Source organism: Oncorhynchus tshawytscha, linkage group LG20, assembly GCF_018296145.1.
Source record: "Oncorhynchus tshawytscha isolate Ot180627B linkage group LG20, Otsh_v2.0, whole genome shotgun sequence".
NCBI lineage: Eukaryota > Metazoa > Chordata > Actinopteri > Salmoniformes > Salmonidae > Oncorhynchus > Oncorhynchus tshawytscha.
In genome coordinates this window covers 4,503,313-4,516,858 of record NC_056448.1, presented here as the reverse complement: position 1 = coordinate 4,516,858, position 13,546 = coordinate 4,503,313, and the positions used below count along the sequence as shown (strand labels likewise).

General features: G+C 47.7%; 1 protein-coding gene across 2 annotated transcripts in view; it reads right to left on the bottom strand.

Moving 5' to 3' along the window:
- sardh (sarcosine dehydrogenase) overlaps positions 1 to 13,546 on the bottom strand; it is a 113,410-nt gene that overhangs the window by 8,486 nt on the left and 91,378 nt on the right. For both annotated transcript variants that reach the window (XM_042302083.1, XM_042302082.1), the window contains exon 20: positions 9,247 to 9,415. In XM_042302083.1, the coding sequence (XP_042158017.1) occupies positions 9,247 to 9,415 (169 nt within the window). The remainder of the gene's footprint in view (positions 1 to 9,246; positions 9,416 to 13,546) is intronic.

The following is a 13,546-nucleotide window of genomic DNA, read 5'->3' as shown; positions in this document are numbered from 1 at the left end:
GAAGGAGAAGAAAGAGAGGAAGAATTGGGAGAAGAGGGACAAACCAGGTTTCCAGCCAACCATTTCATATGGATGAAGAAAGAAAGTTACAACAGGCCTTACGGAAACAGCAAATTTGTCGACAAAACAAAATACACTAGACAAGGTGGGATATATTTTTGGTAGATTAAATAGATTATGCGACAATTGAAATATACTTGGAGTTTCATGCAAATTTCCAATAAATATCGGTAGGCTATCATTTGAATGATGATCGGTGCGCGGCTGCCAATTATATATAAAGTACCAGTCAAAAGTCTGAACACACCTCATTCAATTATATATAAAGTACCAGTCAAAAGTCTGGACACACCTCATTCAATTATATATAAAGTACCAGTCAAAAGTCTGGACACACCTCATCCAATTATATATAAAGTACCAGTCAAAAGTCTGGACACACCTCATTCAATTATATATAAAGTACCAGTCAAAAGTCTGGACACACCTCATTCAATTATATATAAAGTACCAGTCAAAAGTCTGGACACACCTCATCCAATTATATATAAAGTACCAGTCAAAAGTCTGGACCTCATTCAATTATATATAAAGTACCAGTCAAAAGTCTGAACACACCTCATTCAATTATATATAAAGTACCAGTCAAAAGTCTGGACACACCTCATCCAATTATATATAAAGTACCAGTCAAAAGTCTGGACACACCTCATCCAATTATATATAAAGTACCAGTCAAAAGTCTGGACACACCTCATTCAATTATATATAAAGTACCAGTCAAAAGTCTGGACACACCTCATTCAATTATATATAAAGTACCAGTCAAAAGTCTGAACACACCTCATTCAATTATATATAAAGTACCAGTCAAAAGTCTGGACACACCTCATTCAATTATATATAAAGTACCAGTCAAAAGTCTGGACACACCTCATCCAATTATATATAAAGTACCAGTCAAAAGTCTGGACACACCTCATTCAATTATATATAAAGTACCAGTCAAAAGTCTGGACACACCTCATTCAATTATATATAAAGTACCAGTCAAAAGTCTGGACACACCTCATTCAATTATATATAAAGTACCAGTCAAAAGTCTGGACACACCTCATTCAATTATATATAAAGTACCAGTCAAAAGTCTGGACACACCTCATTCAATTATATATAAAGTACCAGTCAAAAGTCTGGACACACCTCATCCAATTATATATAAAGTACCAGTCAAAAGTCTGGACACACCTCATTCAATTATATATAAAGTACCAGTCAAAAGTCTGGACACACCTCATTCAATTATATATAAAGTACCAGTCAAAAGTCTGGACACACCTCATTCAATTATATATAAAGTACCAGTCAAAAGTCTGGACCTCATTCAAGGGTTTTCATTTTTTACTGTTTTCTACATTCTACAAAAATAACAAAAATTTAACAAATCTAAATATATTTGAGATTCTTCAAAGTAGCCACCCTTTGCCATGATGACAGCTTTGCACACTCTTGGTATTCTCTCAACCAGCTTCACGAGGCAGTCACATGGAATGCAATTCAATTAACCGGTGTGTCTTGTTAAAAAATAATTAGTGGAATTTCTTTCCTTCTTAATGCGTTTGAGCCAATCACTTGTGTTGTGACAAGGTAGGGGTGGTATACAGAAGATAGCCCTATTTGGTAAAAGACCAAGTCTATATTATGACAGCTCAAATAAGCAAAGAGAAACAACAGTCCATCATGACTTTAAGACATGAAGGTCAGTCAATACAGAACATTTCAAGAAATGTGAAAGTTTCTTCAAGTGCAGTTGTTAAAACCATCAAGCACTATGATGAAACTGACTCTCATGAGGACCGCCACAGGAAAGGATGAGCCAGAGTTAACTCTGCTGCAGAGGATAAATTCCTTACAGTTAACTGCACCTCAGATTACAGCCCAAATAAATGCTTCAGAGTTCAAGTAACAGAAACACCAACATCTACTGTTCAGAGGAGACTGCGTAAATCAGGCCTTCATGGTCGAATTGCAGCAAAGAAACAACTACTAAAGGACACCAATAAGAAAGAAAGAAAGAGGCTTGTTTGGGCAAAGAAACACGAGCAATGGATATTAGACCGGTGGAAATCTGTCCGTTGGTCTAAAAAGTCCAAATTTGAGATTTTTGGTTCCAACCACCGTGTCTTTGTGAGACGCAGAGTTGGTTAACGGATGATCTCCACATGTGTGGTTCCCACTATGAAGCAGGAGGTGTGATGGTGCTTTGCTGGTGACACTGTCTGATTTATTTAGAATTCAAGGCACACTTAACCAGCATGGCTACCACAGCATTCTGCAGCAATACGCCATCCCATCTGGTTTGCGCTTAGTTGGACTATAATTTGTTTTTCAACAGGAAAATGACCTAGCACACATCTCCAAGCTGTGTAAGGGCAATTTTGACCAAGCAGGAGAGTGACGGAGTGCTGCATCAGATGACCTGGCCTCGACAATCACCCGACCTCAACCCAAATGGAGATGGTTTGGAATGAGCTGGACCACAGAGTGAAGGAAAAGCAGCCAACAAGTGCTCAAGCATATGTGGGAACTCCTTCAAGACTGTTGGAAAAGCATTCCAGGTAAAATAATTGCAAAATAATTTCTCATGGAGCTGGTTGAGAGAATGCCAAGAGTGTGCAAAGCTGTCATCAAGGCAAAGGGTGGCTACTTTGAAGAATCTCAAATATATTTAGATTTGTTAAATTTTTGTTATTTTTGTAGAATGTAGAAAACAGTAAAAAATGAAAACCCTTGAATGAGGTCTATATTTTGGTCTATATTTTGATTTGTTTCACACTTTTTTGGTTACTACTTGATTCCATATGTGTTATTTCATAGTTTTGACTGGTATTGTGTATACATACAGTTGAAGTCTTAAGTTTACATACACTTAGGTTGGAGTCATTAAAACACGTTTTTCAACCACTCCACAAATTCCTTGTTAACAAACTATAGTTTCGTCTAGTCGGTTAGGACATCTACTTTGTGCATGACACAAGTAATTTTTCCAACAATTGTTTATAGACAGATTATTTCACTCATAATTCACTGCATCACAATTCAGAATTTTACGTACACTAAGTTGACTGTGCCTTTAAACAGCTTGGAAAATTCCAGAAAATGATGTCATGGCTTTAGAGGCTTCTGATAGGCTAATTGACATCATTTGAGTCAATTGGAGGTGTACCTGTGAATGTATTTCAAGGCTTACTTTCAAACTCAGTGCCTCTGATTGACATCTTAGGAAAATCAAAAGAAATCAGCCAAGACCTCAGAAAAAAATTATAGACCTCCACAAGTCTGGTTCATCCTTGGAAGCAATTTCCAAATGCCTGAAGGTACCACATTCATCTGTACAAACAATAGTACGCAAGTATAAACACCATGGGACCACGCAGCCGTCGTACTGCTCAGGAAGGAGACACGTTCTGTCTCCTAGAGATGAACGTACTTCGGTGTGAAAAGTGCAAATCAATTCCAGAACAACAGTAAAGGACCTTGTGAAGATGCTGGAGGAAACAGGTACAAAAGTATCTATATCCACAGTAAAACAAGTCCTATATCGACATAACCTGAAAGGCCGCTCAGCAAGGAAGAAGCCACTGCTACAAAACTGCCCTAAAGAAGCCAGACTACGGTTTGCAACTGCAAATGGGGATCGTACTTTTTTGGAGAAATGTCCTTTGGTCTGATGAAACAAAAATAGAACTGTTTGGTCATAATGACCATCGTTATATTTGGAGGAAAAAGGGGGAGGCTTGCAAGCCGAAGAACACCATCCCAACCGTGAAGCACAGGGGTGGCAGCATCATGTTGTGGGGGTGCTTTGCTGCAGGAGGGAATGCTGCACTTCACAAAATACATGGCTTCATGAGGAAGGAAAATGATGTGGATATATAGAAGCAACATCTCAAGACTTCAGTCAGGAAGTTAAAGCTTGGTCGCAAATGGGTCTTCCAAATGGACAATGACCCCAAGCATACTTCCAAAGTTGTGGCAAAATGGCTTAAGGAAAATAAAGTCAAGGTATTAGAGTGGCCATCACAAAGCCCTGACCTCAATCTCATAGAAAATGTGTGGGCAGAACTGAAAAAGCATGTGCAAGCAAAGAGGCCTACAAACCTGACTCAGTTACACCAGCTCTGTCAGGAGGAATGGGCCAAAATTCACCCAACTTATTGTGGGAAGCTACCCGAAACGTTGGACCCAAGTTAAACAATTCAAAGGCAATGCTACCAAATACTAATTGAGTGTATGTAAACTTCTGACCCACTGGGAATGTGATGAAATAAATAAAAGCTGAAATAAATCACTCTACTATTATTCTGACATTTCACATTCTTAAAATAAAGTGGTGATCCTAACTGACCTAAGACAGGGAATTTTTACTAGGAGTAAAAGTCAGGAATTGTGAAAAACTGAGATTAAATGGCTAAGGTATATGTGAACTTCTGACTTCAACTGTATGTATGATATATATAAAGATATTGTTTTTAGCCATGTCATCATATAACCTACCCTGTTCACTTTATCATCAATGGTTGTCTTTAGAGCACCAAAACCCTGTTCACTTTATCATCAATGGTTGTCTTTAGAGCACCAAAACCCTGTTCACTTTATCATCAACGGTTGTATTTAGAGCACCAAAACCCTGCTCACTTTATCATCAACGGTTGTCTTTAGAGCACCAAAACCCTGTTCACTTTATCATCAACGGTTGTCTTTAGAGCACCAAAACCCTGTTCACTTTATCATCAACGGTTGTATTTAGAGCACCAAAACCCTGTTCACTTTATCATCAACGGTTGTCTTTAGAGCACCAAAACCCTGCTCACTTTATCATCAACGGTTGTCTTTAGAGCACCAAAACCCTGCTCACTTTATCATCAACGGTTGTCTTTAGAGCACCAAAACCCTGTTCACTTTATCATCAACGGTTGTCTTTAGAGCACCAAAACCCTGCTCACTTTATCATCAACGGTTGTCTTTAGAGCACCAAAACCCTGTTCACTTTATCATCAACGGTTGTATTTAGAGCACCAAAACCCTGTTCACTTTATCATCAACGGTTGTCTTTAGAGCACCAAAACCCTGTTCACTTTATCATCAACGGTTGTCTTTAGAGCACCAAAACCAGTCAAGGAGGTATGCTATTTATTGCAACAGTTTTTTAGTGACAAAACCATCAGAGTTGAAATTGCAAATAAACACATAGAACTTCAGTTTTATGTGAACACATACACTAAAGAGCTTTATGTGCACTAAAACGTCATCACGCACAGCCTTTTTTAGGCTAAAAACCCTACGTTTGATGGAAACACACCTCTGGTGGGAAAATGTTAATATTTTATGTATGTGATTTAGACAGTGCAAGAGACGGAGAGAGAGCGCTGCACATGTCCTCTATATTGTTATTGTTCAATGGTTATTTTGACCCTTGGTTAATGTTGTCCCTTTGACAAGTATGTCTATTATTTTAATATTGTAAATATCCAAAGTAAGCTTTACATCATAACAATAAAGCAAAGTGAATTGAGATTGAGACAGAGCGCCAGAGAGAGAGAGAGAGAGAGAGAGAGACAGAGCGCCAGAGAGAGAGAGAGAGAGAGAGAGACAGAGCGCCAGAGAGAGAAGAGAGACAGAGCGCCAGAGAAGATGAGATTTTAGATTGAAATATCAGAGCGCCAGAGAGAGAGAAAGAAAGTGAAGAGATTGAGACAGAGCGCCAGAGAGAGAGAGAGAGAGAGAGAGAGAGAGCGCCAGAGAGAGAGAGAGAGAGAGAGAGAGACAGAGCGCCAGAGAGAGAGAGAGAGAGAGAGAGAGACAGAGAGAGAGAGAGAGACAAAGCTCCAGAGAGAGACAGAGCGCCAGAGAGAGAGAGAGAGAGAGAGAGAGACAGAGCGCCAGAGAGAGAGAGAGAGACAGAGCGCCAGAGAGAGAGAGAGAGAGAGAGAGAGAGACAGAGCGCCAGAGAGAGAGAGAGAGAGAGAGAGAGAGAGACAGAGCGCCAGAGAGAGAGAGAGAGAGAGAGAGACAGAGCGCCAGAGAGAGAGAGAGAGAGAGAGAGAGACAGAGAGAGAGAGAGAGAGAGAGAGACAAAGCTCCAGAGAGAGACAGAGCGCCAGAGAGAGAGAGAGAGAGAGAGAGAGACAGAGCGCCAGAGAGAGAGAGAGAGAGAGACAGAGCGCCAGAGAGAGAGAGAGAGAGAGAGAGAGACAGAGCGCCAGAGAGAGAGAGAGAGAGACAGAGCGCCAGAGAGAGAGAGAGAGAGAGACAAAGCTCCAGAGAGAGACAGAGCGCCAGAGAGAGAGAGAGAGACAGAGCGCCAGAGAGAGAGAGACAGAGAGCGCCAGAGAGAGAGAGACAGACCAGCGCCAGAGACTGAGCGAGCGTGAGAAAGGCTGAGCGCCCAAGAGAGAGCGAGTCAGAGAACACGAGAGCGCCAGAGAGAGCAAGAGACAGCCACAGAGAGCGCCATCCAGCAAGAGCCAGAACACCAGCCAGAGAGAGCACTAGCCAGAGAGAGCACCAGCCAGAGAGCCAGAGCGCCAGCCAGAGCACCAGCCAGAGAGCCAGACCGCCAGCCAGAGAGCCCGAGCGACTGCCAGAGAGGCTGAGCGAGCAAGAGAGAGCGAGAGCGCAAGCGAGAGAGCGAGCCAGAGAGAAAAAGCGCCAGAGCGCCAGAGAGCAAGAACATCAGAGAGAGAGAGCCAGAGAGAGAGCGCCAGCCAGAGAGAGCCAGCCAGAGAGTCTGAGCGAGCGCCAGCGACTGCCAGAGAGCCTGAGCAACTGCCAGAGAGCCTAAGCGAGCGCCAGAGCACCAGCTAGAGAGCCAGAGCACCAGCTTGAGAGCCAGAGCGCCAGCCAGAGAGCATGAGCACCAGCCAGAAAGCCTGAGCCAGAGCGCCAGCCAGAGAGCCAGAGCACCAGCCAAAGAGCCAGAGCGCCAGCCAAAGAGCCAGGCAGAGAGCCAGAGCGCCAGCCAGAGAGCCAGCCAGAGAGCCAGCAAGAGAGCCTGAGCGCCAGCCAGAGCGCAAGCCAAAGAGCCTGAACGAGAGCCAGAGCACCAGCCAGAGACCCTGAGCGAGGGCCAGAGCGCCAGCCAGGGAGCCAGAGCACCAGCCAGAGAGCCAGACTGCCAGCCAGAGAGCCTGAGCGCCAGCCAGAGAGCCCGAGCAACTGCCAGAGAGGCTGAGCGAGCGTGAGAAAGACTGAGCGCGCAAGAGAGAGCGAGCCAGAGAGAGTGCGAAAGAGCGCGAGCCAGAGAGAAAAAGTGCCAGAGTGCCTGAGAGAGCAAAAACAAAGAGAGAGAGAGCCAGAGCGCCAGCCAGGGAGCGCCAGCCAGAAAGCCTGAGTGAGCGCCAGAGCGCCAGCAACTGCCAGAGAGCCTGAGCAACTGCCAGAGAGCCTAAGCGAGCGCCAGAGCACCAGCTAGAGAGCCAGAGCGCCAGCTTGAGAGCCAGAGCGCCTGAGCGAGAGCCAGAGTGCCAGCCAGAGAGCCTGAGCGAGAGCCAGAGCGCTAGCCAGAGAGCCTGAGTCAGAGCGCCAGCCAGATAGTCTGAGCGAGCTCCAGAGCGCCAGCCAGAGAGCCAGAGCACCAGCCAGAGTGCTAGCCAAAGAGCCAGAGCGCCAGCCAAAAAGCCAGAGCGCCAGCCAGAGAGCCAGAGCACCAGCGTGAGAGCCAGAGCACCAGCCAGAGTGCCAGCAAGAGAGCCAGAGTGCCAGCAAGAGAGCCTGAGCGCCAGCCAGAGAGCCAGAGCGCTAGCCAGAGAGCCAGAGCGCCAGCCAGAGAGCCAGAGCGCCAGCCAGAGAGCCTGAGCGCCAGTCAGAGAGCAAGAGCGCCAGTCAGAGAGCAAGAGCGCCAGCTGCCAGAGAGCCCGAGCAACTGCCAGAGAGCCCGAGCAACTGCCAGAGAGCCCGAGCAACTGCCAGAGGCTGAGCGAGCGTGAGAAAGGCTGAGCACGCAAGAGTGAGCCAGAGAGAGCGAGCCAGAGAGAAAAAGCGCCAGAGCGACAGAGAGAGCAAGAACATCAGAGAGAGAGCCAGAGAGACAGCCAGAGAGCCTGAACGAGCGCCAGTGACTGCCAGAGAGCCTGAGCAACTGCCAGAGAGGCTGAGCGAGCGTGAGAAAGGCTGAGCGCGCAAGAGAGAGAGAGCCAGAGAGAGTGCGAGCAAGAACATCAGAGAGAGCGAGCCAGAGAGAGAAAGCGCCAGAGCGCCAAAGAGAGCAAGAGCGCCAGAGAGAGCGCCAGCCAGAGAGAGAGCGCCAGCCAGAGAGAGAGCGCCAGCCAGAGAGAAAGAGACAGCCAGAGAGCAAGAGAGAGCGAGCCAGCCAGAGAGAGAAAGAGAGAGCGAGCCAGCCAGAGAGAAAGAGAAAGCGAGCCAGCCAGAGAGAGAAAGAGAAAGCGAGCCAGCCAGAGAGAGAAAGAGAAAGCTAGCCAGCCAGAGAGAGAGAGAGAAAGCCAGCCAAAGAGCGAGCGAGAGAGAGCCAGCCAAAGAGCGAGCGAGAGAGAGCCAGCCAAAGAGCGAGCGAGAGAGAGCCAGCCAAAAGAGCGAGCGAGAGAGAGCCAGCCAAAAGAGCGAGCGAGAGAGAGCCAGCCAAAAGAGCGAGCGAGAGAGAGCCAGCCAAAGAGCGAGCGAGAGAGAGCCAGCCAAAGAGCGAGAGAGAGAGAGCCAGCCAAAGAGCGAGCGAGAGAGAGCCAGCCAAAGAGCGAGCGAGAGCGAGAGAGTGAGCGAGCTAGCCAGAGAGAAAGAGAGAGCGAGCGCCAGAGAGAGCGCCAGAGCGAGAGAGACAGAGCGAGAGAGACAGACGGCTCACACTACATCAAACAGACCTGTTCAGGTGATGTAACATTCGAGCGTTCAGACAGAAATGTCTTGTGTAGAACAGATATGATTGTCCGTGTGTATAATAGGGGATCATGTCAGCTCCACTCATTGAATTTCTATCTGCACCTCAGACCCGAACCAGACAAGAGTAGTCTCAGTGAATCAACTCAGAAAACGATATCACGTCAGGCTGACAGTCCTTTAAATCCACTTCTTACCAAATCATTTTCTAATCGAACCACAGCAGTTTTAGTGAATGACTGGAAAGACCCACATGGAAGGAGGAGGAAGAAGCCGAGGATATAAGAAAATAATGCTTGTGACATTTAATTATGTCCTCAAGCTAAAAAAGTTGCCATGTTGACCGTGACCACTCACTCATCAATGGTGAAACAGACAATGCGTCTACGTAGTCCCTCAGCTTTCTGTTTCTCCAGAGAAGCCCGACCCAGGAAGGGAATGGTGCTCTTCATCTTACAGGTGAACGCTAGTCCCGCCTCCAGAGGTGTGTCGTCAGGCCGCAGGTCAGCATGCCAATGTCTGTAGCCTAGGGAGAGAGGAGGGGAGTCACTATCCCGCCAAACTGCAAACCTTGGAAGAGGTAGGACACAGAATGGATGAGACAGATGTAATGTACTCTTACACACTCACACTCAGTCAGTGGAGGCTGGTGGGAGGAGCCATAGGAGGATGGTAATGGCTGGAATGGAATTCATGGAACAGAGTCAAACATGCGGTTTCCATATGTTTGATAAATGTACATGTATTCCATTCCAGCCATTACAATGAGCCCATCCTCCCACCAGCCTCCTCTGCATTCATTAGACACAGAAACATGAACGCATACAAGCGCGCAGAGGTTAAGCACTCTCAAAGAAGCTGCTTATCATTGTCCAACGTATTCGAAGATCACTTCCACTTCTGAGTTAACGGTGAATTCTTTGGCGACTGTAGAGTCCAATCAGAGATCCACAAACAAACTTTATTGCAGGTGGGGCATATGCAGTCTGTGTTGGCGGGGGGCAGGCATGATTGTATGTCTCCTGAGCTGTTTTTGCTGTCTCTTTGTGCTCCTCTCCCCGCCTCTGTACACCACTCTGGCAGAGCTGCCGCCAGGTGGAACGGTTGGCAGCAGCATCCTCTAGGTCTGTGGGTTTGATGTTGCACTTCTTCAGTGACGTTTTCAGCTGGCCCTTGTAGAGCTTCAGCTGTCCCCTGCAGACCGCCGGCCAAGATGTAGCTGGCCATACAGGATCATCCCTGGCAAGCGCTCCTGAGACATTCTAACGACATGCCCAAGCCAGCACAGTTGGTGTTGAGTGACCATGGCCTCCTTACTCTTGCAGTTGGTCTTAGCAAGTATTTCTGTATGGGGCACACGGTTGCACCAGGGGATTCCCAGGATGCAATGCAGGCATCTAATGTGGAATCGCTCGAGCTGCATGTTGTGGCGACTAAGTGACCCAGGCTTCATAGCTGTAAAAAAGTATGGTGAAGCAGACAGCAACCTTGGTGTGGAGGTGGAGATTCCTGTTTTGGAAGACCCTGCATCTGAGTTACCCCGAAGGCAGTTGATGCTTGCTTGATCCTATTTTGAGTTTCGAGGTCGATGCTGCAGTCCGAAAGAATGCTGCCCAGGTATTTGTAGGACAGAACTATTGCCAGTGATTTGTGTTCAATGGTGAAGACAGGCATGGTGGGTGGAGGGCTGGATCTCCATTGACAGACCACCTCTGTCTTGGTGGTGTTGATAGACATGATAGACGTCCCATCCTGCTATAGACCATCACACCCGCTACAAGGACAGACTGAAGGTCTTTCAGAGTGTGGGCCACAAGAACACAGTCATCAGCATACTGCAGCTTAAGAACCCATTCTGTCAAGACTTTGGTGGTTGCTTGGAGCCTCCTGACGTTGAATAGATTTCCATCCAGTCTACTGCAAAACCCCTGCTGTCCTCTAACTCTTTGTGGAGAAGCTGGGTGACACGTAGGAGGAAGACGTTAAAGAGTACCAGTGCGAGTCACACACCCCTGCCTCCCACCGATGCTTACTCTAAAGGGCACCGTCTCCTGCCCTCCAATGGCCACCAGAGCCATAATCCCATCATGGAACTGGAAAAGGATGTTGACACATTTGCCTGGACAGCCAAAATTGAGTAGAATGCCCTTATAGTAGTACCCTGATCACAGTGTCAAAGGCCTTGGAGAGGTCGAGAAAGGCCATGAAAGGTCCTGATGTTATTCATGGCACTTCTCTTGGAGTTGCTTGTGTCCCGAGAATATCATGTTGACCATACTCCTGTTCTTTCTGAAGCCGCATCGTCTCTGGCAGCAGTTCCTCTGTGATGTTGTTCACCGGCCTGTGTAGCATCGCCTACATAGGCTGGTGAACAACACCCCCCCGGCTGTTGCAGATGGACTTGTCACCCTTGTTCTTATCGATGTTTGCATCCCGCCACGGTTGTGGGACGATCTCCAGGTCCCAAACCTCAGTGATGTACTGGTGGAGCGTTCTGGTACAGAAGTAAACTCCCTTCTTAAGTAGCTCTGCCGGGATGCTGTCAGCGCCAGGAGTCTCGTTGTTCTTGAGGGAATGGATAGCTGAGAACACCTCTTGGAAGGTTGGTGAATGGTTGAGGCCTTGAATGCCCACTTCTGGTCCACGGGGTCCTCTGGATCAGAAGAGGCTCAGTCTCCCTCAGCCTTTCAGTGTTAGAGCGGCGGAACTCGTACCTGCAGCTGCAGCTTTCCTCATGCCGCAGGCATGGGGGGGCAACAGTGCAGTGTGCCTCACTTACTGGACTTCAGGTGCAGGCAGCGTGGGGGGGGCACGTGTCAGCAGGACGTCATTAGTGTCAGAACGTCTCACTATGACGTAGTACATCAGGTGCCAGTGTTTGGAGCGTGGGGACATCCCATGATGCCTTTTATCTTCAGCTGGAACAAGGTGTCAGTGACAATGAGGTCGTGCTCGGCACATAGAGCTAGTAGTCTCATGCCGTTCTCATTGACCTGGCCAACACCATGCCTACCCAGCAATCTGTTCCATATCCTGGTTGTTCTGTCCCACCCTAGCGTTGAAGTCACCCAGCAGAAATATGTTGTCATTCCTGGGGATGCGGTGAAGGGCCTCATCTAGTGACTGGTAGAAGCCGTCCTTTGCCTAATTTTCAGATGGTAACGTTGGTGCGTATGCACTGAGAAGAGTAGCATAATGCATATTGACTAGGGGGATATGGTGAGACATGAGTCTTTCTCTCTTCCTCCTGACAGGTGTTTCGGTGAGGCTGGGTAGAAGGCTGTTCTTAATTGCCAGTCCCACACCGTGCTGATGTTGTGGAACTCCCGATAGGTGCGGTAGCCTATCCAGGATGGAGTGAGTGGGCAATTTTTAGGCCACCATTTCTAGGCCTCTCCCCAGCTGGGGAGAGCAGTGTGGCTCCTAGGTCAGGATGCTCAGTCACACAGGGGTCTGCTGAGAGCAGCTGCCACTCAAGTCCCAGCTGCTGGCGACGATAATAGCCCTGTGCCGCTGGCGTGCATGGGTCTAATTAAGGGCTCCCGGTTTCCGGTTGATGGCTTCACCGAGGTCAGAAGTAGATACCTGTGCAAAGGAAGTTATTTAAAGTGCCGCTGAGTGTGCGCGCAATCCCCAACAGCACGACTTCACTGTAGGAAGGGGAAATTCCAGTGGCAAGGGGGGACGACCAGTACCTTCCACAGCTGCAGGAGGCTGCCGGAACCGCACTCTGTCGGCGTCCGCGCGCCGCGAACACGCTGCTTTTCTTTCAAGGTGTGCTCCCCAAGCCGTTGTCGTACCAGACTAACCCACAAGGCAGCGGGATGACAGTGGTTGATGGCTGCCAGGACTTGTCCACACAGAGGTGGGCCTGTACAGATGCACCTCTGGGGCCCACTGCTGCTCCCGAGATCCCCAGCCGGTTAGACTGGAGTTTCAAGACAACCAGTAAACGTGTGCCAACGCGAGGAGGCCCGACAGGAGTCTTGGTCACGGAGAGGCTTTGTACCGGCAAGGGGAAGCTTCTCCCCAATTCACCACAAGGGCTAACCAGCGGCAGCGAGAGTATGCAAGCAAGTGGCAAGCGGGCATGCAACTAACCTCTACCTGCTGATACGTCAAACAGCCACTGTAATGGGTCTCTCATTTCTGCTAGTCATGCTACTGCTGTTCTCTCAAGGACACAGGTATTGAACCAAACACGCTCTGTTTCACTTACAGCTCTGCTCCATGTTGTCACGACACCAGTATCGCGATACTTACCATACCAGATTATCCTTGGCAAAAAATAAAACACGAAGCCGACAAAACTCTATGGTCCTTTAAAACGTACTTCTGTAAAACAAATGTGACTCTGGGTGACACCATAAGGCAGTTTTCTCCAACATTAGGACTGTTTTCCTCGTGAAATTCTGTCCGCTTCGTGTTTTGTTCCCTTTGCTTCCTAGTATCGCGATACTGGTATTGTGACAACACTACGACTGATACCTATGGACATCTGACACACTGTCTGCTGCCTATGGAGGTTTATACATTCAGGTAAGCCATTAATAGGACTGTTACTCTGAGCCTGGGCACTAGTCAGTTAAGACATTAATAGGACTGTTACTCTGAGCCTGGGCACTAGTCAGTTAAGACATTAATAGGACTGTTACTC